This window comes from Alosa alosa, chromosome 9, assembly GCF_017589495.1.
Source record: "Alosa alosa isolate M-15738 ecotype Scorff River chromosome 9, AALO_Geno_1.1, whole genome shotgun sequence".
Classification (NCBI taxonomy): domain Eukaryota; kingdom Metazoa; phylum Chordata; class Actinopteri; order Clupeiformes; family Clupeidae; genus Alosa; species Alosa alosa.
In genome coordinates, this window is record NC_063197.1 from 6,260,954 (window position 1) to 6,288,010 (window position 27,057).

Below are 27,057 nucleotides of genomic sequence, written 5' to 3' on the forward strand. Positions count from 1 at the left end.
AACTTGTCTGTACTCTACAGGTTGCAGCCTCGCAGAAAGAGACCCACATTCCCTCTTCAACATGGAGAACACTAAAGACCGCCTTAAAAGTTTTTCCTTTTTTTGCAGAGAATATTATGGCTCGGTATGACGAGCAAGTCGGTGTAGTTCCGCACAACGTGGCATCCCTTTTCACTTTCCAAAAATGGGAATGAGTGCAAATGAAAAACACAACGCGGTGTCAACTTTAAATTAGGAATGTGTATGTAAGTAACTAAATCACGACGTTTCATTATACACATATGTCATTCTTAGGCGTTTCTCTCTGAGTCTGGGCGAGGCACAAGATGTTTACTCTACATAGGGTGTAACGGTCTATTGTCATCCCGCCCAACTCACACACATCACAACCGGCGTTATGATAGGCTATGTGGCTTATGCCATAAAGATATATGTAGCCTATCATACCTGTTGTGCTATTAATAGGATCGCTGAAAAGTAGCCTATTTGCTGAGACAGGAAGGCATAATCTTGTACTTCGCTCTTTGAACGGACTGGAAACTAAGAGGTCATCTCAGTTGATTGATTGACACACAGTTGTGATTTCCAATAAATGATGTGGCAGATGCACTTTGACTGCAACAAGGAGCGACTTGATTCAAGTGAGTTGTATAGCCTAGTAGTAACTTTTACTTTCTCGATGAAAGATTTTACAGTATTTGACAATATTTAATTAGATATTTTTCATCAGATATAATGTGGCGTTTTAGTATGAGACGATATAATGAATGCTAGTACTTTGACCTCTATGTTATCAGAAGATAGTCTAAAATGTCTACAGTAAAGCGTAGGCTATACAGCAGAGTAGGCTAGGCTACTTTTTCCTAAACCTAAATCTAATTTGGATCATTTTAACTAAGTAGAAACGAACTAAACTTTACACTAACTAGAATAAAAGGCCAGACTTTCTTTCTTTCGTTTCATTTTCATTATCATGTAAGACCAGAAAAATACTTTGGAGAGTTTAGCCTACTCATAACACATACAATGGTTCGAATTTTCCACTTTTTAGGCCACCAGTGACCGCCTCAGTGACTATTGCCACCAGACTTGGTGCTGCTGATCTGACCATGGCTTCTAGAGGTGACAGCTGGCAGCACCAGGACAGAGAGACGCACCAGCAGCATCATCGCCCCAGAGACGACTACCCCAGACCCTCTCACCCCACAGGGCCAGGACCTTACCCTCATATGGACCCCAGAGAGAGAGAGCGACCGTGGTCTGCTGTGGACCCCAGATACGCTCACTATCCAGCCAGGCCAGATGTGACCCATGGCAGTGCCCCATATTACAGGCCAGGATACGGTCATCCACACTCTCGACCCTTTTCCAGGTCAGTCTCAATTGAACAGCTGTTCTCTGTGAGAGTAACATTACAGATGCTCACTCAAAATAATGGATTGATTGATATCTTAAGACTTTAGTGGTAGTGCTGCTTTCGTTTGAAATGTGACGGAAAAAATGGCTGCTGTTGGTGTTGTATTATTCGGTTCATTATTATCAGGTGCTCTATGGATAAAGGTCTCTTGTGCTCTCTCAGGCAGGGATATGACTACTCATACTGGGAATACAGAGACCCCTATGCGTACTATGACCACCATCACAGAGGCCAACATTATCAACATCCAGGTACTAGCACAGCCGGATGTCAGAGTAATGCACACATAAATTATAATTTATCCTTTTTTTGGCCGTTGTACAGTGTCTCCAGAAAGATTGGCACCCCTGGTAGAGTTCTCTAAAAACAGGTATTAAAAAAATCATCTGTTGGTGATTTATCATGCTCACAATGAAAACAATGTCCAATCTTGAAGGAAAGCAAATTTATTCTGAGAAACAAAAATACCTAATAAAGAAATTAATATTTTTAATAAAAATAATCCAATAATTCTGGAGGGCACTGTATGTACAAAATACATGTTATACATAGGCCTACTGTCCATTAATATTGTCTATAATGTTAAAGGGACACCAGCAGCCGGGAATCTAATTGCTTGTACGTGGGAATGCACTTGGCCATTAAAGCTGAGTCTTCGTCTGATTCTTTGTTAACGATTAATGTGAATGATATAAATACAGATGCCGGTGGATGGTCATCTCATGACCAGTGGAGGACAAACCCTCCTCCTGACAAAAGCCATGGCCAGGACTGGGGTGGACTGCCATACCAAGAATGCCACAGGTCATTTGAACTTCTTCAGGCATACATAACCTAGTGATTTGATGTCCGGTGCTTCTGTGGGAACAACAGTTACTGTACACATAGCACTGGTGACTGGAGACCAGAGGTGTCAAAAATATTCACATTCATTACTCAATTAGAAGTATAGATACTAGGGTTTAAAAAAGACTTCTGTAGAAGTTGAAGTATCAATCCAAGCCTTTTACTTAAGTAAAAGTGTAAGAGTGCTGGTTTTAAAACGACTTAAAGTATAAAAGTAAAAGTAATGTAAGGGGAAAAAATGCCATTAACAAAAGCTCAGGCTTAAGCTTAGCCACATAGACAGGTGATATTTTTGAGATATGTGCTTCCTAGAGGCATTTTTTAGTAAAAGATGGGAACAGGACTTTTTAACATAATTAAGGTGTGCTAAATCCAACTAGCCCTGTTCCCAAGCTGAATTTTGAGTTAATGACCATCTAATTAGCATTTAACAAAATGGTTGCCAAAATGGCGATTTTGGGCACTTTCATTGGGCGGATGTCATTATACCATGTAAATTACTTCATATTGTTCACAGAAATCTCCCTTGGCCAATAGATCAAGGATACAGGCTGTGAAAAAAGAAAAAAAATCTAGTATTATGCCTATGTTAATTACCTGAAAAAAACTGAGCAGGCACACGGTATTTGAAGAATAAGACTTATGTTTTTTGAGGGTCAAGAAAGATGTGTAGTGATGAAATGTAAAGTTTAAAATTGTGGCCTACTGGTTAGGTCTTTGGGCTTGAAACCAAAGGGTTGCCGGTTCGATCCCCGACCAGTAGGAAAAATGTGGGTGGTGGAAAGGTTGAGCACTAGTCTCCCATGCCCACATCCACGGCTGAAGTGCCCTTGAGCAAGGCACCTAACCCCTCACTGCTCCCCGAGCATCACTAGCAAGGCAGCTCACTGCTCCAGGTTAATGTGTGCTTCAATGTGTGACCTGTGTGTTCACTAATTCACGGATGGGATACATGCAGAGACCAAATTCCATGTATATCAAAGTATACTTGGCCATAAAACCTGATTTACATTACATTTTACATAATTGAAGCGAATTAGGTTGGTAATGTATGTAGTCTCGGAGTAAGTTACACTTTATGGTAAGGGTACATGAATTAATTAATGATTTATGTATTACTTCATTCATTAATATCTAATTAATCATCAGGAATTTACTGAGTTCATAGTTTGTCATTTGTGACCTCATTCATGAACACATTACTAAAGTATTAGGTACGGTGGGCATAATTCATCATTATGAATTATGAATTCATCATTATGAATTATGAATTCATCATTATGAATTATGATGTATTAACCATGATCATGACTTTATTTTTCTGCCAAAAATGTGGTCATCACCGCTCAAATTCTGATTTGAACATAACTTTGGAGTTCTCTAAACACATGTCATTATTCACTACTTTAGTTGAGGGGATGCAAAGACATGATGAATGCATGAGCAATTATCCTAAAATTCATGTAATCATGATGATCATGCTTAAAAAATCATAAATCATAATGATATACCTATCACACCTAATGCTTTAGTTGATGTGTTGTTCATACATGAGGTCATCATGAATGAGAGTATATGAATTCATGTCAATTCCTGATGATTCATAGGATATAAAGGAATGAAGTAATGCATAAATCATGAATTAATTCATGCATGAATTCATGATAATTCATGTACCTTTACCATAAAGTGTTATCCATATCCATATTTCTTCATAACATTTGTGTTAGTAAAATGATTGAATGTCCTGTGAATAGCTAGATGAATAACTTTATAACTACTGCAAGTTCAAGTTCAAGTTACTTTATTTGTACCCAGAGGTAGATTTTGTTTGCAGTGTATAGTGCTAGAGAATTTGCCAGAACAGGAGCACAGAGGATACCATCTTTACGGCAATTCACTCTGCCCTGTCCCTCCTTGACAATAGCAACACCTATGTGAGAATGCTGTTCATTGACTTCAGTTCAGCATTCAACACCATTATCCCCTCCAAACTGATCACCAAACTCAGTGAACTGGACATCAATACCTCCCTCTGAAACTAGATTCTGGACTTCCTAACCAACAGACCGCAGTCTGTTAGATTAGAAAACCTCACCCACTCAACCCTCACCCTGAACACCGGCGTGTGCTGAGCCCTCCTTTACTCCCTCTTCTCCTACAACTGTATACCTGTACATGGCTCTAACACCATTGTCAAGTTTGCAGACAACACTATGGTGATTGCTCTCATCAGCAACAATAATGAGACAGCCTGCAGGGAGGAGGTCCACCACCTAACATCGTGGAGCACCAACAACAACCTGGCACTCAACACCAAGAGGACCAAAGACCTCATTGTGGACTTCAGGAAGTCAAAAGCTAGCACACAAAGCCCCATCCTCATCAACAGGACTGAGGTGGAGCATGTCACCAGTTCATGTTTATGGGTGTCCACATCTCTGTGGACCTCTCTTGGACCCTCAACACCTCTACCTTGATCAAGAAGGCTCACCAGCATCTCTTCTTCCTGAGGAGACTAAAGAACACAACCTCTCTCCTCAGATCCTGGTGAACTTCTAAACCTCTACCGCTGCACCATTGGGAGCATCCTCACCAACTGTGTCACAGTATGGTGGCAACTGCTCTGCCCAAGGGCGTCAGTTTGTTTTTAGAAGTGGTGGGGACAATAACCATAAGCTTGAGTGTGGTTTGAAAAAAATGCGGGGTACCCTTATGTAAGCTATTCATCCATTCAACTCTGCATTACAATATGCTCAACAGTAGTGTTGCACCGGTTAAGGTTTTTTAACATTCGCACCCACCTGACCCGTCAGGAGAGTCGATCTGCACCCACTCGACCCTCAAAAATATGCACTGATTAACTACCCGAACCTGACCCGAACAAAAAAAAAAAACAATGTGCCTATAGCCTAGGCTATGTAAACTGTGCGTAGCCTACAATTTATTCATGAAATCATTCAATATTACAACAATAAAAATAGCTTGTGTGCTGTCTTAATTGAAACATGCTTCACGCACAAATGATAGCCTAGGGCAAAGAGAATGGACATCTCAACATAAGGATACATTAGAAGATGATGATTGGTGTAAACTTTGTCACATGATGTGATAAGCAGTTCTGGCGCTTAAAAACGCAACGGTACATTCAGTCATAAATAATTCAAACTTAGGCCTAGTGCTCGTCATGAAAAGAAAACAGCAGCTTAATATTTTTTCAGGTGTTTAACAGTAGGCCTAGGCGCACTGTTAGCAGTTATGCTGTAGGCAGTGAGATTATTAGGCATTGCATCCTGTCACTGGCATTCCTAACCACAGTCAACTCTAGCAGGCATTAAATGACTGGAGGGTCGGGTGGGTGCGGATCGACGCTCCTGACGGGTCGGGTGGGTGCAGATGTTAAAAAACCTTAACCGCGCAACACTACTCCACACATATCCAGGCAGGTGTGCATGCTGTGAGGATGTGATTGTGCGCGCCTATCGCATGGTTTAGACTCGATGATTTTGGTATGTGGGGATTTTTTCGGTCGCAATTGGTTTGGACATTTTTAGAAGTGGTGGGGACAAAATTCAAATTATAAATAGTGGTGGGGACATATCCCCCCGTAATCTACGCGTATGGCTCTGCCTCCGACTGGAAAGCACGGCAGAGGATGGTGAAAACTGCCAACGCATCACTGGTCCCCGTGCCTCCTTGCCTGTGCCTGTTGAGGTGTCCATGTCGATGGCAACCTTCACAGGGACAACAAGGAGGCGAACATTTTGCCCCTATCCCATCCATAGTTTTCTATTTATATTTATAAATGTACACACTTTATTACACTTGTTACAGGTAGTTAACGGTTGTTCGTGATTAGTTCAAAGGAACTCCAATGATTTTAAACTCCAAACATGTGTCCACCCACCACGAAGAAGATGTTTACCAATGAAGTCAGGCCACACTCTTTGCCAAAGAGGACTGTAAACATAGTCAAGAGTATAATAAGGCTAATTAGCATAATACTCGTTTTTTTTTTTTGCATTTTTATATTTTTCATAGCCTTTACTTTTTTATTTATTGCCCACGGGAGATTTCTGAGATGCACAGATGTGAACAATATTAATTTATTTACATGGTTATAATGATGCCCGTCCGAAGAAAGTGCCCAAAATCGCCATTTTGGCAGCCATTTTGTTTATGCTAATTAGATGGTCAAAAACTACAGGGCTAGTTGGATTCAGCACATGTTAATTATGATAAAAAGTCCTGTTCCCAACTTTTACTAAGAAATGCCTCTAGACCCATATACAAGGACTTTTTCTTGAAATAGCACTTGTCTAACAGGGGTTCATAGTGCACTAACATTTTCCTAAAGGCTATAATGACTATAATGTTATATTAACATTTGGGATGCACTAGCTACCTGTTTCAGCCACATATTTTAGTACAATGCAAATACATTAAAGAACCATAATATGTGTAGTATTGAGCATTAACATGTGTTTCATGGAGCCGAAGATATGATGACTAATTGCCGATAAGTATTAATGGTGCAAAAAGTCAAACTTCAGAGGCATGTTATCAATCACCTTTATTGGAATGGAATGTACATCTAAGCTTAGCTGCAGGAATCTGTGAGGGCAACGGATGTAAGATAAGATAACCGGACAAGACAATTGGTGTACCCAGGGCAGGCTTAGTGGCAATAACCCTTGTATGTTTGTCTATATATTTCTACTTCGTTACTTGACACCTCTGCTGGTGACTAATTCTTTTGGCCTTTTAGATAGTTGCATGTATAGTATCAACAGTACTCCTAGCACTCACCAGCCGTTAAACTGACAAGTAACTGTTAAAATACAGCACTCACCGACGCACTTATTCTTACTGTACTCTAATGTGTTTTTTTTAAACTGTCCTAAAATTGTGAGAATTGTTCTAAAACTTACTGTTTACCATGTTGTTAGTCGCTTTGGTTAAAAAAGCGTCAGCCAAATGTAATGTAATGTAATGTAATGTAATGTACTACAACTATGCTTAATTCACACTTCTTTATTTGCATTTTCCATCCCTGTAGCTGCATTCTTCTTGCATTTGTCATATTGAATAGATTAAGGAATAAGTGTTCTCTGCACTTCTGTACTAAAGCTGAAGTGATGTTCCCCATTTGTTAAAAGCCCTCGCCACATGAGTGAATATACAGTAAGATTGATTAGAGACTAACATCACTGCCTGTTGGATTACACTATTTGCAGCTATGACCAAAGAGGGGAGAGTTCACAGTACGACTACAGCCAATCAGAGGGTCACTACAGGAGGAAGAGTGAGGAGGTACACACCTGGCCTGACAGTGGCAGGCTGTTTCATAAATGGCAAACTTAACACTGCTTGTATACTTGTGACAGAAAAGCAGTAAGTCATTTGCAGTAAATTGTACAGTAATATGGCATTTTGGAAACAGCCAAAGTGTAACATAAGTATTTAGCCTCATTGTGTGTCAGTCAATGATTCTGAGGTATCACCTATTATAGCTAATGCAATACTCTCCTGATGCAAAGAAAATGCCACCACTTTCTTCTCTACTGATTAGTTTTCGGTTTGGGTTTTTCAGTTACATCAATTGTAACTGTAAGCATCTTTCACACAGCATGTTTAATCTCAACTGAAGATCTTTCATTTCACTTATGATGTCCCCAGTGTGAGCCAGGTGTGCTGGCCAGCTCCAAGGCCTCAGGTCTGTCCTCCAGCAGTACTGAGCTCAGCCAGTATATCAATGGGGCAGAGGAGAGCGATCCCATCCCACAGTCCTATTTAGGTCAGTCATCATGCCTGTATCGCAACTCGATTTAGAAATCGGTTAGGATTTTCAAACTGTAGTGTAAGCATGGCATCCATTGTAATCTGCTTGATTATCAATATCTGGTAGAGTGGTGCCAGCCTTATTCTAGAACTGATCACTCTCTGATTCAGTTCTGAACAGAACCAGACCAGATATACTGTTGCTTGCCATAGGGTTGGCAACTTGGCATCACACAAAGTCTGTCTCCATCATCTCATCTGACATAAAGTTATGATTATGGTTACTTAGCAGAAGCTTTTCATTAAAACAACTTAAATTCATAAATAAAAGTATATATATAAAATTCCTGCTAAAGTGTATAAATATGCTGTTTGTGTTCAGAGCCAGAGATTGTGCCCCAGCTGACTGCTCCGCTGAAGTATACTCTCCCTCATGCACTGGTCAGCTTTGGTCCGGCTGGACAGCTGATCCGGGTCAGCTCTGCTATCGCCTCAGATGGCGAACGGGCCCTGGTGGAATTTCATAGCCTGGAGGTATGGGAGCCTTGTAGTCATAGTGTCTCTGGTCAGAGGAGAAAAGTGCTTGGCATAGTATGTTCTGACTTGAGGTTTTGAGATTTAGAAGTTTGTAGAGCAATGGAAATAGTATCAAAATATAAGGAAATAATGAGTTACTACATGGGCTAGGAGGTTTTGTGTTAATATGGGTTATTATGAGTTGTTCAATAAAATTCTCCCAGGTCATCCTTGGAGAGTCTCAGGAACAAAAGGACCTGCGAGCCTTCCCTGGACCTCTGGCCAGGTACCACCACAGTGCCTCATCTCTTGGATAGCACAGCAAACATCAGTTGTCATAATAATAAGTTGACCCAATGCGTCTGCTCACATATCCATTTATCTCCTCCCAGGCCAGACCTGCACAAGGTGGATGTCATCACCTTTGCTCTGCAGAGGGCAGAGGCCTGTCTGAAGGATGACACACTGCAAGATGCTCCCTCTGCTGCCCTCTTGTGGAACCTGCTGGTACTGCTCTGCAGACAGAATGGGGTAAGTGTTCCACTCAATACAGTTACAGGCTTTTATGATCTACACTGGAGTGGGAGATCAATGTTTTACGGAAATATACGGAAATATACAAATGCAGAATCAAAGTTTGTTTCTTGGTGCAAGTTTGAAAATACAGACATGAAGTGAGTTTGAATATGTATAACCTGTTACTTTGGTTTAATTAAATACATCAGGACAGTTGTGTGTATTTATCAGGTTGGCTATCTCCACCTCAATGTCTTAATATATTCTTAACCCTTGCTCAGAGAATCGTGGGGTCTGACATCGCAGAGCTCTTGACGCGAGGCACCATCTCCCTGGGTGCCTGTGAGGGGTCTGATGGGCAGGGCAACGAGGCCAGCCTCATCGACCTGACCGACAGGCCCCCACCAGAGGAAGAGCCCCTGGACACAGCGGACCTGCTGACGGGGAACCCCACGGCTTGCCCTGCTGACTCCACAGAGGAGGCTCTGAGGAGCTACACACAGCTGCTGCTCTCCGGGAGGAAGAAGGTCTCTGTCATCACTATCACCACCATCATCATCTTCATCATCCTTCTAATCAACTTTAAATTGATAATTTTCTTACTCATCATGTCCATCATTATCATTGGGTGATGATGTGTATTTAATGACTATGATAACTATAAGTTCCATAACTAGGATTCTGAAAAAAATAACATTGATTTAATTTTTTACACTTATAATTATTATGACAGTACACAACTGTCATTGTTATTATTACTATTACAATTATCAGCAACTTGTGATTATTATTATAACATTCATTTTAATAATCATCACTATTCTGTGGTACGTACGGCAGAGTACAAAGCTTTGTTCACGACGCCGGAGACAGGTTACAAACACACAAGCATCCTAGGCAAGCATGAGAGCAACAAGTCTGTCGTAGACAAAGTCTTACGATATTTATAGGACTAAACAGGCTATTCTTGAAGGATTACATGAGATAAAGAAAAAAGAGTTGTCATGATAAAGAAAAACTATTATCACTCCAGATTCCCAAGGGAAGTTGACCTCAGAGGTCATGGACAAGGGAATCACTCCAGACTCCTAAGGGAGGTTGACCTCAAAGGCCAATAGCCAATTTAACAACAACAACCCCAGTAGACATTTAACAGCTACAGTGTTGTCTAATTACTGGGCATTACTCCACAATTCTATTACTACTCTTTTAAATAGTCCTTTTCATATTTGTAATTACTCCTAGTTTAGTCCAGTGTTTTGGTTTGAAGCTCCTGTAAGGCGGGGATCACATCAGCCAGCGGCAAGCGGCAGCTGCAAATGTAACACAACGCTCAGACCATAATAAATTTTATCTCGTTCCTAAGCAACAGAAACGGTTTGTCAATTGAATACGCTTGCGTTGCGCTTTGAAAGTTGAACCAAGTTCAACGCTCAGCTTAATCAACCCTAGCGTTACGCCAGCGTTGCCACCGTTCCGCTGCCGAGGGCGAGGCCTCTCTGAAGTGAATTAAACCAATCACATGCAACCCAAAGTTAAATTCTGTAAATTCTGTTTAATATGTTGCCTCGGGGCCCAATAACTCGAGGCCCATGTCATCTTTGTTGCTCATAAGCTAAACTGGTTATGAGGGCGCCGACAATATGAAAGTCTTGCGGTTTTCAGTGAGCACACATACTGATGTACTAACTAAAACATGTAGTCTATGCCTATGTAAGTATAAATGTTCTCCCCCCCTCTCGTCCTACAGGAGGCTCTAGAGTCGGCCATGAAGAGTGGCCTGTGGGGGCATGCCTTGTTCCTGGCCAGTAAGATGGACAAAAGAGCATACACCACCGTCCTAAACAGGTACAGTGGACAAAACAGCTGAAAATTGCACTACACCTACACACCTTCACATTTTAACCACCATCTGGTCAAGTGAGTTGAATTACGTTTATTGAAAAAAAAAAAGATATGTAGTGGCCTCTGGGCTTGAATTGGAACAGTGGTGGATAAATTAAATTGAACGAGAAACATCACATGAAAAACAAATAATAGATCAAATTTGACATTGCAATGACAACAGTTTAATAACTTACCCAACATCTCAAAGATCTCAACATCTCAGGTAGAAGTTTCAGATCACCTTACACTACCGTTCAAAAGTTTGGAGTCACTTTTGTCCTTGTTGTCCATGCCCCTACATCATTAATGTTGTAAATGACGATGAAGAAATGGCTGATCTTTAATGCAATATCTACATAAGTATACAGATGCCCATTATCAGCAACCATTCATCCAATGTTCCAAAGGCACATTCTGTTTACTAATCTGATACCATTTTAACTGATCTGATAACATCTCTAACTGAGAAAACATTGGAGATTGGAGAACCATTTTGCAATTATGTAAGAAACTGCTGCCCTGATTAAAAAAAAAAACAATGCAACTGATCTCTGGTATTCTGTCTGTAATGGAGTGGAATGGGAATGTCTAAGTGACCCCAAACGTTTGAACGGCAGTGTACACTTTCCCTCTATGGATAGGTACCACCTCCATAACATTTTGGGGTCAGATGGTTTGTGGCCTGGCTTGCTGTGTTCAAGACATAAACACATTCTGGAAAAGATTTATGCCCTTTAGATAGACATAGGCATGGACAGTAATGCAACATAGACTATATGTCAGGATAAAGCTTGCTTAACATTAAAAGGGTAATGGGGATTGCAAGCAGTAAATAGACTAATAACAAATTAGAACTGTTGTGTGTCTTGTAGAATGTATATCTTTAATGTTTAATGAGGCGTACAGTACCCTCCATAATTATTGGCACCTCTGCTAATGTTGACTGCAGGTATACAAAATAATCTTTTTAGTGATTTATTGTAATCTCACAATGAAAACAATGAGGACAAATCCAACCTTGAAGGGAAGCAAATTTATTCTGAGAAAAAGGAAAATCTCATAAAGAAATACATATTTTTAACAAAAACACGTTGCCCATAATTATTAGCATCCCTGCTTGTAATACTTTCTCAAGCCTCCCTTGAGAAGTTGGAGAATACAAAACAAGGGATTTAAGACCATTTGTCTTTACAAAATCTTTACTCAAAAGAGTTTAGATCAGGGGACTGAGATGACAATAGCAGAATCTTGATATTCTGTGTTTAGTAAACCATTTTTGCTTTAATCTGGATGTTTGTTTTGGTTCATTGACCTGATGAATGATCTAGTCATGACCCACCTTTAGTGTCTTGGCAGAGGTTGACAGATTTCCATTGAAAATGTTCAGGTTTTTCTTGGTGTTCATGATACCATGCACCTTAATAAGGTTCTCAAGGCCTTTGGGAATAAAAAACAGCCCTACAATATCACAGCCCCTCCACCAAATAACTCATTAGGCATGGGGTTCTTTTCAGTATAGTCATTCTTCTATGTACGCCAAACCCAACTAAAGTGTTTCTTGCCATAGAGGTCAGTTTTCATTTCATCTGACAATAGACCACAATTCCAGACAATATCACTGTAGCATTCAGTAACTCCTGCCATTTAATTAAAAATGTAAATGGCAGGAGTTACTGAATGCTACAGTGATATTGTCTGGAATTGTGGTCTATTGTCAGATGAAATGAAAAAAATTGTATAAAGGCTTTTACCTGGCACACCATCCTCTAAATAATCTATAGCAGTGAGATCACTTTTGAAGATTTTCTGTAACTCTCAAACAGTGGTTCTAATGGATATCTTTTGCCTATCTTACCATCCTCCATATTGTGTGTGGGGTCAAGATAACCATTGGTCTTTGTCCAAGCATGTTTGTCACATTTTTAGTCGATTAGAACCTTTTAATTATTATAGTTTTAACTGTAAATAGTAGCATTTTCCTTACTATGCATTTTACCTAGTTTTATAGCCATTCCACGACTGACTGAAAGTGACTGAAATGTCAACATTTCTATTTAATTAAATTTACTGTATTCTCTTGTCTTTTCCATGTTCTTTTCCATGTGCAAAAGAAAGTAATGAACTACTTCTGAAAGTCCATAGACACTCTGATTAACTTAAAGAAGTTGAATATAAATAGGAAATTGCATTTTGTATACAAGACTAGTTGTCTAGTGGTGCCAATAATTGTGGGCAACGTGTTTTTGTTAAGAATATTTATTTATTTTTTTCCCCTTTCCTTTTTCTCAGAATAAATTTGCTTCCCTTCAAGGTTGGATTTTCCCTCATTGTTTTCATTGTGAGATTACAATAAATCACCAAAAGATAATTTTTTTATACCTGTTTTTAACATTAGCAGAGGTTCCAATAATTATGGAGGGTACTGTAACTATTTTTATAGAATTTACTGTAAAGTTAAATATGTGGTTTTAAGACAAATAATCTACAAACTAAAACTGTTTTTAACTGATTGATTGCTCCGTGTTAAAGTTCCCCCAGAGGCCTCTCAGTTTCCACAGCAGTGCCATGCCTCTCCGTGTGTGTGCGTCAAAGAGCGGCGCGTCTGGAGTGGTTAGTGTGGGAGTCTCTGTCACGGCACTGTACTCTGCGATCTGTTAGCACATGGGGGGTTCTGTCTCTGAGGCATATCAGGTGTAAATGACTCCCGCGGCTCCCTCAATAGGTCACGTCTAAATTTAATTTATCTCCTTTAGCCAAACTGCCCATGGCAGGTTTGGGCACACTTGCTGTGGCACAGCTTGGCATTCTAATGTTTTGTAAATAAGACACAGCTTGTCTCTGCTAATATTACTTAGGCCCTAGTTCCTGCGAATCACTTAACGTGTAATACAACACCTCTGACTTCATGCTGAGGATAAGGCAAGGGCTCTATGCGTCTGAGGTAGGAGGAGCACATGGCTGGCAAGGTCTGATGGAGGACTCCGGCACTCCTCCAGGGTGTTTATGTGTGTGTTGGAGGAGCAGGTGGACGGACTTGTTCATGCACTTGCTGCTTAAACTATTTATGTCTGCTCTTTTCACTACCATTTAATGGGCATTTTGACGGATTGGGTAGCAATCTCTGTGATGTCTGTTGATTGAGTTGCTCAACATGTGTAGGTTTTATTGGTATACATCTGTGTGCACACCAATATTTGAGACTATCAGTGAAGAGTTGCAGTGAATTTTGGCAAATACGTGAATCTATTTAAATATCTTAGCTATGTTTATAATTAAAAGCCTGACATGGGTGTGTGTCTATAAATGTGTCTCTGTGTGTATGTAATGTACAGTATGTGTGTGTGTGTTTGTGTGTGTTCAGATTTACAGGCTGTCTATCGCCCAGTGACCCTCTTCAAACCCTCTTCCAGCTGCTGTCCAAGAGAATCCCGACCGTTGCCACGGTAACACTAAGCCCACTAACCTTCATAACAGCATGACACCTATAAATTCGAACATGAGTGTCCCCTCTCCCCTATAGATCCTCACTAAATATACAGAAACCTTTACTGGTAAAAACTGCCTGTACAGCCAAAGTCATTTTAGGCAAGTTCCTCCACTCGGCGGCCATTTTGCAACACACTTTGGGCACTTATCGGGCATCTATTTCGGGCAGAACTGTGCGTGCACAAGGCTTCACTACACCAACCTCACTCCAGCTGTGAGATCACGACACATGATTGGCACAATGTATTCACAACATACCTCATGATTGGCACGATGTATTCACATACCAACTTTTAGTGGTGGAAGAGGCGGAAATGTAGACGACTGCCATACATTTCTATGCGAGATTCTTTGTTTGCTGTGTCTCCTCATTGAAAAGTCTCTGGTACAGCTAACAAACATTTATGTTTCCTGAATACAGAGAACCGAAAAGCATTGACCCAGAAAGAGCCTTGATTGATGGTGCCCTATGATGTCATGTTAGCTCTATGTTAGTTCTGATTTCTTGTGGGCAGTGCTGCGGGAGTGACAGGTGGGGCGACTGGAAGCCCCATTTGTCCGTCATGCTGTCCAACGAAAGTGAGGATTGCGATACTCACCGCAGGGCTATCATTACCATGGGAGACACGCTAGGTATGTGTGTGGCAGAATTTCACAAAAGAGCCGCCGTCTCACCTTGACGAAAATGCCATGTAATTGTTTTACTGAGGTTTGTTTTGGCCTTAACTGTACCTTATGAGATCTTGAAAAGCAAACATGAGTAATTCCTCTTGTAGCCTCTAGGGGGCAGCTGCATGCTGCTCATATCTGCTACCTCACAGCACGTACTCCCTTTGGTGTGTACACAAACAAAGCTGAACGCCTGGTGCTTCTTGGCAGTAGTCACAGGTAAGGCTTGGACAGAATTCGCCTTATTCACCCGGCGGCCAGAACGAGGCTAAAGGGTACACTTGCCATCACACCTCAGTCCAGGGTGGTGGTATTGCACTCTGTTTGCAAACTTCCAAAAAAAAAACTCACTGAAGAAGAAGAACAGGTCAGTGAACCCTTCTTCTTTTTCGGCAGTTTGCAAACGGAGTACATTACCAGCACCATCTGCTGAACTGAGGTGTAATGGCAAGTGTACCCTTTAGCCTCGTTCTGGCCGCCGGGTGAATGAGGCAAATATCAGGATACCTGTTGAGCATGTTTGAATTCTCTGCTGTTGTGTGAAAATAAAGACTGAGGTAAAGCTGACGCTCTGTTTGGATGTGTTCTGTCTCTGTGTAGTCTTCCCTTTCTGAAGTTCATTCAGAGCTCAGCGATGCAGTGCACAGAGGTGTTTGAGTACAGCCAGAGGCTCGGAAACCCTGCTCAGGTTGACCCACCTTTTCAGGTATGTTTCTGCTGATTAGATGTCACAACAGGAGAGAGGAATTTGCGAATTTTGTCTTCAAGTGTCGAACTTCCTGAACTCATGAGGCATTGTGTGTGTGTGTATTTGTTTGTGTGTGTGAGTATGTCATTGTCCGATGTATCTGCAGGTGTATAAGTTCCTGTATGCTTGTCGTCTGATGGACTGCGGCCTTGCCTCTCAAGCCTACCACTACTGTGAGGTGGTTGGGAAAACTCTGCTCACACTGCAGGAACCCCCCACGGTGCTACTGAAAGAACTGATAAAGGTAGTCACAGGAGTACCATAGACACACTAGACACACACACACACACATACACACACTTATTTACATACACACACTCATTTACATACACAAAAGTAGGGGATGGAGACAAATTGACAAGCGTTATTTTTGTGGAGAGAATGTGCAGGACTGGACGGCGGTCATATTTTATACTGCTTTGCGGTACATCTAGTTTTGTTACCGTTTCGTGGCTTCCGCTGAGAAAACAAATAGTTGGCCACACAAATTTGACAGATTCAGGTGTTGCATGACAACGTCACACAAATAGAACTTGACAGATTCAGGTGTTGCATGGCAACGTCTTACTTGCTGACTTTCACTTTCCATTAAGCGAACCAACCACTCGCAGAATGATATGAAAGACACGAATAGAAGCACAAAACCCATTTTCCTTGACAGCAGTCTGTTATACGTAGCAACGTTCTGTTATACAAAATGATCAGACCTTAGAACGTTGGGAAGTCCTATTCAAGTGAATGGAGCATTCTGCAGCATTATGAAGAGCCGTGTAATAAACGCCAATAAAACCCACACACACACAGAGTTGAATTAACATAGCTTAGCTGACCTATCACATGAAGAATGGATTCTTGCAACAATTAAGGCCAACCTGTGGAAATAAACTATGCAATTTCATGTTCCTGTTCCTGATTGTTACCAGTCCTTTACATTTCATTATGGGTCCTTGAAATGTCATGGGAGCATTTTGAAATGTCAATGAAATTGTGGTGCCAACCTGTGAGGAACAGTGCTGTGCCAAGGACTCTGTGTGCAAAATATACTGCTGAGCCACGTGAGCCCATCTTGATCCTCCTCCTCAGCTGACCGACAGGCTAAAGCACGCTGAGGCCTCTCTGGCTGACACAGGAGCAAACGGGGACTTGGAGGATCCTGATTGGCTGATCCAGCTGCGTGCCAGAGAGATCGGAGCTCAGGTACCCTACGAGTTTCATGTGGGAGTAAAACATTCTATCCATGTGAACTTTGTAAACTTTCCCTAAAGACTTTGATACGAGGTGTTAATTACCCCTAAACTGCTTTATAGGTACTTTATGAAGCTGAAACCTTTAGTAACATTAAGCAATAATGCAAAGCTTCAGAGTTATTAGTAATGCCATGCAGTAGACTATGAAAGCATTTGATTGGTGTGAGAAATTGGCAATGTCTTCAGACTCAATAGAGGTTTCATGGATGAAATCTAAGGCAATAAACTAGCCTATAAACACTTTGCATCACCAAGGCTAATATTGTTAACTAAGGCCTCACACAATTAAACAAGCACAGGAATATGATTAGATAAAGTTGGGGCTGTGTACTCACCATTTTAAAAAGGTCTCTTTTGTTAAAGGAGAATGCCGGTGTGATATTGACCTAAAGTGTGTTGAAACATGATACCGAGTGTGAACGGATGTCTCATAGCCCATCTCGGCTTGTCCCCTGCACTCCAAAATCTGGCGCTAGTTAGCCGATGCTACCAACAGCTTTTTCAATGGTGGTGCTTCGGCATCGGGCTAGCCATGCAAATAAATCACTGTTTTACACCATTTACGAGGCTCAGTGTATCTCCACACTTCATTGGTAGACTTCCGAGGGCCCTGACATTTAAAACGAGACATTGAGAACTTTGAAAAAGCACTGGTAGTTTACTTAACTAGCGCCAGATTTTGGAGTGCAGGGGACAAGCCGAGATGAGCTATGAGACATACGTTCACACTCGTTATCATGTTTCAACACACTTTAGGTCAATATCACACCGGAATTCTCCTTTAACGAGTCGTTTATATTTTTAAAGGTTTAAAATTTTCCTGTCTACATGGAGACTCCACTCTGTAAGCTTTTTAGTTTTTTTGAGTTTTCATACATAAAATACTGTTTCACAAGCTGGTCACACACAACTATGACCACTTGAAACCTATTGAGACCCCCTATACAAACAGACATTAAAAACACTTGATTGTAAAACTAACACCTACAGTATCACCACTGTCTCATTGTCCCAACCTTTAAACACAAACTTAAGACCTGGCTCAAAGCAAGCCGAATATGTGAGCGTAGGTATTGTGTGATAATTGTATTGTATGATTTTCTGTGTTTTTCTGTCTTAGTTGTTTTATTTTTACTGTATGTTTTATTCTAGGTTGCCCTGTTAGGATCTGGCTAGGGTCAGCAGATGAAAATTAACTCTGGCTATTTGATTATTGAGCATTGTCCCTGGAGAATTAAAGGGGAACTATGCATTAATTTGCCTTAATTTAACAGCTTCAGAGTCTTTGGAATGGTAATATGACTTTTTCTGGGTTGAATGGTGGCCGTCTCGCACTTTTGGTCCGACGAGCCACCGGCCTCAGAGTCAGAAAGTCTCGCGGACTCACGATGTAACAAATTGCTTTACGGCTCTACACACATACACACCAGACACCGGCTAGAAAAAAGGTAGCGATGGAGTTTCTTAGACATTCATCATGGCAGAGCCAGCAAAAAGAAGCAAAAAGCAGGTAAACCGTTGTCGAGAGGGGGGCAGACTGACGAGGAGTGTACTCTGGAAAGCTGAAGGGGGGAAAACTACAAGCAAAAAGCGACAGTTACAGTTAGTTACATTAATTTTTACTGTACCCCCCCTCCCCCAAGTGTTGCTGTTGAGACTTAGCTGTTCACTTTGTCTTTGTGTTTTAGGTTTCAGACATGCTTATAATCACTTACACATTGAATTCAATTGATGTTTTAACTCCAAGTAACACAGAGGCTGACATTTTCTGACATGATCTGGCAACATGGCTTTCCTTTTAATTGTTGTTATAACAGTGACTTAGAAATATATATTTGCTTAGATGAAGCACTGGGTTTGTAATGATCCATACCAGCCAGCTGGAGTGGAGAATGCTGTGGATCCTGAAGAGAACAGAGTTGGCTCAGGTAACACCCCACCCCACCCCCTTGACCCAGTTTCCAGTATCAGTCAGCAAATCTTTCTCTGTATATCCACTAGGGGGCTGTGTCACACTGACCATGCTCCGGTGACCGTCTTGCTGGAAGCCAAATGCACTCACCAGCTCTGTATAATTCTTCGAGTGAGTTAAGTGTGTCAGTGGGGAACGTTAAGAATGTGTGATTCCTGTTTATCCCTCTGCTGTAGGTGTGCACTCTGACAATCAGCATTATGGCGAAGGGGCGTGGGCACTCACTGCTGCTGCCACTGCCACTGCCACTGGCCTGCCAGACTCCCTCCCCGATGGGGCCCAGGGGGGCTGGATCCCACAAGTGGACGGCTCTCCTCCAAGCACAGGTCAGCTGATGCAGGAGTCCCCACTGCTCACAGGCTACGGGCAGATGATGGTACCCTCACTCACGGAACCCAGAAAACAGGCGGAGTCTGTGGCCAAGCCTATCCCACACTGTGCTGCTCATCACCAGGGTCCAAGTCTCCTCCCCATCCTGCCCAGCTCCTATTATCCCCCTCCAGGAGAGGCTCTGCATCCATCCCCCTGCTCTCCTCCAGCAGAGCCCCAAGGTCAGGATGGAGGACAAAGCTTGCAGTCTCCTCAACTCCTCATTTTGCTATAATCTCCACAAATATTAATATTTGTATTATGTGTGAATACAGACTGTTTGGTTGAACAGAAGGCACTTCTGTCTTTTAGCATACTTGAATGTATCATCCTGCTGAGTGGATCCTGCTTATAAAACAATATTAAACATATACTGTAGTAGAACAATATAGGCAAATTCTCTATACATCACTATTATCCCCTAGTTACCCTTGCATGTACATTTGAAATGAATTGAGATATATAGCTCTAACCATGATATGTGTTGTAGTTTGTAGTATAGTACAAAATATACAAGGCAAATTCTAACACTGACATAATGGAAATGTTACATCACTATTATCCCCTAGTTACCCTTGCATGTAAATCTGAAATGAATTGAGATATATAGCTCTAACCATGATATGTGTTGTGGGAACCACCACCTTATTCCTCCTCTGTAGGTCTAGGCTTCTCTTCCGGACCAGCAATGGTAAGTAATGAATTAGATCAAATCGTTATCTGACCTGTGAAGAACTTATTTGATGTCACATTTGTGCTTTTGATGACATACATTAAGTTGTACTTGAATTTCAAATGTTTTAAGTGTTCTGGCAGTGTAGTTGCACAAGTAAAAAATTGACGTCGGTCAAATGTAAACCTACACTTCCGTAGGTGCCTCTCTACACGAATGATGCGACCCCGGGGGGCGGTGATTTGGCCGAGCCGACCCAGTTTCCAATCCTGCCAGAGCCCAAAACCAAGGACACAGCAAGCATCCAACCAGGCAAAGTGGGTGTCGCCTGCAGACCAAATGCCTACCCTCTACATAAGACATTGTTGAGCTTATGGTTTATCGATTATTATTCCTTTCGCAGAGCACTAAGGCGGGCTGGTTCAGTGGATGGTTCCGGAGCAAGGCGAAGGACACGAAGAGCGAAGAGAGTGATGTCGCCCCCCCTTCTGCCCCACAGGTATGATGTCATCGGCCAGACATTGGGTGTGTGTTTTTGAAGGAATATGGGGTACATAGTGATGCACTCAGTGACAATCAAATACAAATGGAATCAAATACAGCACTGAGCTGTTTTGGTCAGTTTCATGTGTGACATGAAGCAAAGGTGCAGTAAGCAAATGGGCTTTTTGCATTGGATTTCTTTTTGCATTTTGCAAGAAGTAATTCCCTAATTTTAGATGCACAGTTTAAATCATATGACTTGCGATCCATTACCACAATTATTCTAGCAGCCTTTCTTGTCAGCGGAGGATAATGAATTCTAAAACATTGTCGGTTCTGAACCTCACTGCTCATTCAGTATCCTCTTTTTTTAACTTTTTTATTTATATACTTTCCATTCTGCTTTCATTTCTACAGCCTCAATATTACTAGTTGAGAAAGAATGAATGAAATAATGAAATGTATTGATGCTGAATAAGGCAAAATAAGGCTTTGGAGTTATATATATATGGAGTTATGGATATAACCAATTAGAATTAATATTATGTTTGAATTTCTTATGCACAGATTGTCTAATCCTAGTGTATATGTGCTAGTCCTAGTGTATTACATTGTACTTAACAGTTTAATAACTATGTAACAAAAACTGGCAAGGACTAACAAGGGCAAGAACATTTTTATCACATCTAGCAAACTACTATTAACAATGCTTGAAAAACAAACAGTTTTAACATTGTAAAATATGGATATAATATATAATCTATTAAATGTATAGATTTATAGATTTTATAGATTATGTATTATATTTACATATTTATTCTGATATTTGAAAACAACCTTTAAAAGGCGTAATTCTGTTGTCACTAACACAGTGTTTTGAAGAACTGTAGCCTACTATAGCCCTGCTTCTTAACCTGTTAGTAGGTCAAGCCAAAAGCTAACATACATTGTGTGAGGAACCTTTTATACCTAGATTTAACATTAAAGGGAGTCAGGTTCACAAATGCACAACTAAATATTTCATCACTTACACTGTTATGTTATTAATTTGTAAGTTTTGCTATGTGAAAAAAAGGCACTGTGTGTCTTTAAAGTGGTGCTTGTATAACTGGCCCATTTTGAGCGAGACAGCAATGCGACTCACGAGGCACAACTTTTTGTACATTTTGCAGGAGCCAACGAGCAGTCCCATTTTTTCGTCGGGGCCACTTCAAACATCAGTGGAATCCTCTAGAACATTAAACGCTCCCCCTTTGTCCACAGGTGTCAACCCTTTCTCCAGACAAGCTGGTAAGTTCAACAGCCTGTTGACCTTAATAAGTATTGTGCCACAGTATGAGGTGTAGGTCAACAAAATATCATCATCTTAAAGATAGTGAACAGCTAGGGTAAAGCTAATGTGTGAAACTATCCTAGTGTCTTCACCCAGTGTATTTGGATGTGTTTGGGATGTTGTTGTGGTAGGCTTTCTGTAATTTCTGCTCTCAAAGACAAAACAAATGGAAGAGTCTCCTGGTTGGTTGTATGCACAGCCCCCCTTTCTCCTTGCCAGAGTTTGCAGCTGTGTAGTCATGACGCAGTAAAGAACTCAACTTAATGGGTCAAGTTCAGTTGCAAGGTACACGCGAAAAAAATAAAAAAAATAAACCACAGAACAGACAAAAAACACTGGGAAGCGATGTTTAAGAGGTGTTATGAAAAATAAAAGCCACGTATTAGAAACAATGACCCTGGTTTGTGAGAACTGATTTTAAAAGAGTTTCTAATGGATGTTGGGGATGTCGTCCATGGATGTAGGGGAGTCCAAATCAAGAGTTACTTGTAGTTCATTCCATATGGCATATGTTCAAAAAACAAAACAACGGTCTAGCTCAAAACTCCTGATTAATGTACTTTTGCTGCCAAAGGAAAATTTGAAAAAGTGTGTTTCACCTCACTGTGTGTTCACTGGGTGCTCTGTGTGTTTCACTAATTCATGGATGGGATAAATACAGAGACCAAATTCCTTGTATACGCAAGTATACTTAAAGTAAACCTGATTTACATTTAGATTTTTACATTTACAAAGGAAAAGTTTTAACTCCTTATAGACCCCAGCTTGCAGTATACTGATAGGTGGAACAAGCCTCTTTAGATGTGATGTCCAAAAACTCATACAATTTCAAGACACACCTCACCTTATTGTCACAGAATAAGAATGTCCACTCAATTTTGACAATGCCAGATAGAACCATATCATTCTAACAGCCGAAAAACATGTAGGAAACATAAACAGAAGAACCTGAGGTCTACTGAGTATAGCCAGAGATAGCCTAAATATAGCTTTTTATTACTGCATATTCTATATTCAATCTGTGTGTGGGACTGCCAAGGACATTTTTCTTCACGTGACACATCTTGTTTTCTCATTTAGCTGTAGGTCAGGCTCCGGGTGTATTCATGACACCGAAGCACGGGTCTATGCCACAGGTGAGTTTCTGTGACAGCTGCCCTTCGGCACATGGATCTGAAAAGCTAGTGTGTGTCTAGTGTGTGCACCAGGGATGGAAATTAAGTATTTTTTCCACCTGCCACTGTGGCTGGTGGATTCCAAAATCTACCAGCCACTCAACTTTTTTACCAGCCACTAGAGAAATGGCATGAAAATGTGATATCATGACTATAGTAGCCTACTTAAAATGATCACGGTTATCGGCATTATTGCGATACTACTAAAATGTGCTGAATTTTGCCCTAAACCTACAAGCACAGTAGCAACAAAACTAAAAGCCAACAGAACCACAATAATATGCCATAGTGTCATGTCATAAAAGTGGTGTGGCTCCTTTAGGAACTCACGTTTGTGTGAGTTCTGGAGCATCCTATAATCGACTCTCCACCTTGATCTAACTATACACGGGTTTCCCGTTTACCAACAAAACTAGATGCGCGCGCAGCCGTGAGGCAGAAGACGCTTGGTGGCCGTCCACAACATTATAAACTTAACCTAAATAGTCAGCTGCTGTAAGCTACAATCGGATTTTTTTGTATACCCCTGTTGTCTCAATGATTATAACATCTCATTTCAGACTATATTTCAAAGTTTGACGTTCATTTACATTATTAATATAACATCGTATTTTGTCATTTTTGGCGAAGACATGCATTCCGTTAGGGATATTGAACATATTTAACATTCTCTAACCATTGTGATTTCGAATTGGTGCAGTTTTCAGCACAAAAACTCATTTTATTCTTTTGCTCTTTTGCATTGCTCTATGCTGTTCTATGGTGCTTTCTGCCTCTTGGTTGCGAACGCATGTTTTCGTGACGTTGCATAGAAATCCATGTATACTGTACATCATCTGATTTAAATATTTACAGGTATCAAGGCTATATTTAACATTTAGTATTTATTTTCTGTTTGGCCTGTTATGAAATCATGCACTGAACAATAAATGCACAGCTCAGCTTTAGGAAACTTAATGCTTAGCATTTTGTGAAACTACATTGGAAAAACTCTGGTTTTAATATTTACAGTTATCTAGGCGATATTGTTAACATTTATTTTGTATTTGGCCGTATCGTGTATTACAACAGTCCAAAGTTAGAGACCTCGTAGACATTTGCTTCAATTTCAAAACCGGATTACTCTGACGGCTAATTGCATAACGGAATGCTTTACACCTTTGTGTTCGGTAAATTCTGCTGTTTATTCTGATATGTAGGCTAATCTCCTGAATGAAAAGTTTGTAGGATATTCTACCACGACGAATGGGTGTGGAGATGTCCGCCTGTTTGCGTCATAGGTCTAAATCAGGGGTGTCAAACTCAAATTCACAGGGGGCCAACATTAAGAACTGGGAGTATGTCGCGGGCCAAGCGCAACATTTATTGAATAACCTATGTTTTTATTGAATTAAAACTATATACACACAAGGAAAAAATAGAATGCAGGCATTTCTGAATATAGCCTAATAGAAAAAAATATATTGAATATCTGAATAGAAAAAATCTATTGGCCTATTTTTTGCAGGTGAACTATAAAAATTGTAAATAACATTTAACATGTACATTTACATGTAATTGTAACTATTAACAGTTAACAAACTCTCCCTCTGAGAATGGCCGTGCTGTTTGCGCGATATCCTGTGCAACAGTAAAACTCGCTTTTGCAGCATCATCACTTGGCTTGGCTTGGGTAGTCTGGGTAGTCTGCACTTGCTTTCAATTCTCCCACCTTCTCTAGCTTAAGCTTCGCATCCAGATCTTTGTATTTGTCTTCATGTTTAGTTTCGTGGTGCCGTTTTATGTAGTACTCTTTAGTGACAGCTACGGTGAATCCACATACCAACCAAACGGGTTTGTCCTTGAATAATATGAACGTATAATCGTTTTCCCACCTATCTTGAAAGCTCCGATTATCAATCTTTCGCTTCGCCATTTTCGTTGATAGTTTGTCTGGTTGCATGGATACGTTTTGTTTATGAACAGAAAAGGCGACATTAACGATCCAACGCATTTTGGGATTTGAAGTGTTATCGATGTATGTAGCAACTTGATGGGCTGCGTTGCCCTGGGCTGCGCTCATGCGCTGAATAGAATAGCGTGCTGGGCCAGCTCTAACGCGGATGCGCTGAAGAGAATACTGTCGGGCCAGCTCAGATATGGATGCGTTGTATAAACTACGCGGCGGGCCACTTCTAATACAGATTGAATAATGACCTCGCGGGCCACAAATAAGCAGCCAAAATGGCCCGCGGGCCTGAGTTTGACATCCCTGGTCTAAATAGTAGCATGTCATCTTGTGAAGGTGTCCCGGGCCGGATTAAAATAGCTACGGGCCACTTCAAAAGACAAATTCGCGTCAGAATATTAGTCTGTTTAGATACAACGCAGATCCACAAATCTCACTAGATTTGTTTATGCAGTCATCCTGAAATAAGCTAGCAGTGGCACATGAAAGCATAGCGACAGTTTGTTAATGGTAATGGCAAAAAGTGAAGCACTGCACCAGTGACTATAGGCTATGCTGCAGGTGGCGGCTCACTGGTAGCCTAGTTGTTGAACTTCAAATCAGCGCGATTTACGGCTGGTAGCCTAACGTTACATGATCCCTACAGACACTTTTTTATTTTTAACCGTCAATAACTATGAAAATTAGATCGGATCTGACTATTTGTGGTAGCCTATGCTAGCTCTATTTATCTACCCGCCATAGTGGCAGGTAAGTTGACCAAATTCACCCGCCAGCGCACAAAACTACCCGCATTTGGCGGGGGGCAGGTGGCTAATTTCCATCCCTGGTGTGCACGTGTGTGTGTGTCTGTTTTAACTCTTGAAGCAGTACTCTACTGCCTTCCTAATGTTTTGCTCTTTGTTTGTTGTTTTGCTGTCTACATGCAGAGTGCTTAGCATAGGACAGGCCCAAAGGATTCTTCAGGATGAGGATAACCCCACGGATAGGTCAGCAGCAAGTAAAAGAGCATTCCAGACGTGGACATCAATATTTGATCAAGCCAAAACAATGGAATTGTGGGACAGCACCATGTGGCAATTGGCATACAATTCCTTTTTTGGATACTAGTTTTGTGTTTTCCAGCCTTTGGAGGTTACATGCTGCTGGGCATAGGAGCACGCAGGTCAAAGTTGAAGGGTGGACGAGGGGGAGGAAGATCGGCTTTTAAGGGCCTGGCACCATGAGGAAGCTCAACAGCTGAAGCCTTGTGGTTTTGTGCTGAGGGCTGGGAAAGGACTGCTTGGATGCCAGAGAGAGCGAGAGACTGTGGGGTTGAGGTTGGTGAGGGGGGCCGGGGGGTGGGGGATCTGTGGTAGTAGGGGTGGGGGGTGGGCTTGTATGAGGTGGTGGTGGTGGGGGGGGATGGGGGTATTGCTGTTGACATGCTTGATGTACCCCAACAGCCTCATCTTTAGTGAGGCAGCATGTTTTGTGTCATCAGCAAAAGGGCAAAGCAGGATAAACACTATATGACCAGAATACCCACTTTAGCATTCTTAAATCTGCACCAGCTGACTGAGCATGCTGCACAGTGGTGTGCGGGTGTGGAGGCCTGGCTGGGGGATGGACCATGGGCGGGGACAGAGGAGGTGCTCAGCTCACACATGGGAGTAACAGGGTTAGGGTGACAGGCTTGGCTTCGCTGCATGGTGGTGATGAGTGCCAACAGCCAATAACACATACTTTACATTCTGCAGTCTGCCTGGCAACTTTCTTTCAATACCACCCCACACACACTCCAAGGATTAATGAAAATGTATTGTGTCCAATCTGCGACTTAGTCACACCAGCACTTTGGGTCCTAAAATGACATTTAGTAATAAAACAGTTTTCTATCTTAGGTGATAACCACAGAGAAATGAAGAATACAATACTTGAATAAGGATGGTGCATACTTCAAGAAGTTTAAAAAATAATCCGAAGTGTTTTGTAGCGACAGAGACATTGTT

General features: G+C 41.3%; 1 protein-coding gene across 2 annotated transcripts; it reads left to right on the forward strand.

Annotated features, from left to right (window-relative positions):
* sec16b (SEC16 homolog B, endoplasmic reticulum export factor) lies at positions 1-26,385 on the forward strand. 2 transcript variants are annotated; one of them, XM_048253420.1, is made up of 26 exons: positions 1-245; positions 605-641; positions 1,052-1,372; positions 1,580-1,668; positions 2,119-2,221; positions 7,501-7,576; positions 7,943-8,060; positions 8,427-8,578; positions 8,785-8,846; positions 8,953-9,091; positions 9,358-9,603; positions 10,827-10,924; positions 14,325-14,406; positions 14,965-15,082; positions 15,226-15,337; positions 15,719-15,824; positions 15,973-16,110; positions 16,950-17,063; positions 18,957-19,041; positions 19,262-19,636; positions 20,117-20,145; positions 20,328-20,444; positions 20,531-20,626; positions 21,783-21,900; positions 23,024-23,079; positions 25,996-26,385. In XM_048253420.1, the coding sequence occupies exons 3-26, from the start codon at positions 1,110-1,112 to the stop codon at positions 26,002-26,004; spliced, it is 2,901 nt and encodes a 966-aa protein (XP_048109377.1). In that variant the 5' UTR covers positions 1-245; positions 605-641; positions 1,052-1,109; the 3' UTR covers positions 26,005-26,385. The 2 variants fall into 2 exon arrangements, with proteins under 2 accessions (XP_048109377.1, XP_048109376.1); XM_048253419.1 differs by lacking the exon at positions 605-641.
* Positions 26,386-27,057: the final 672 nt, after the last annotated feature.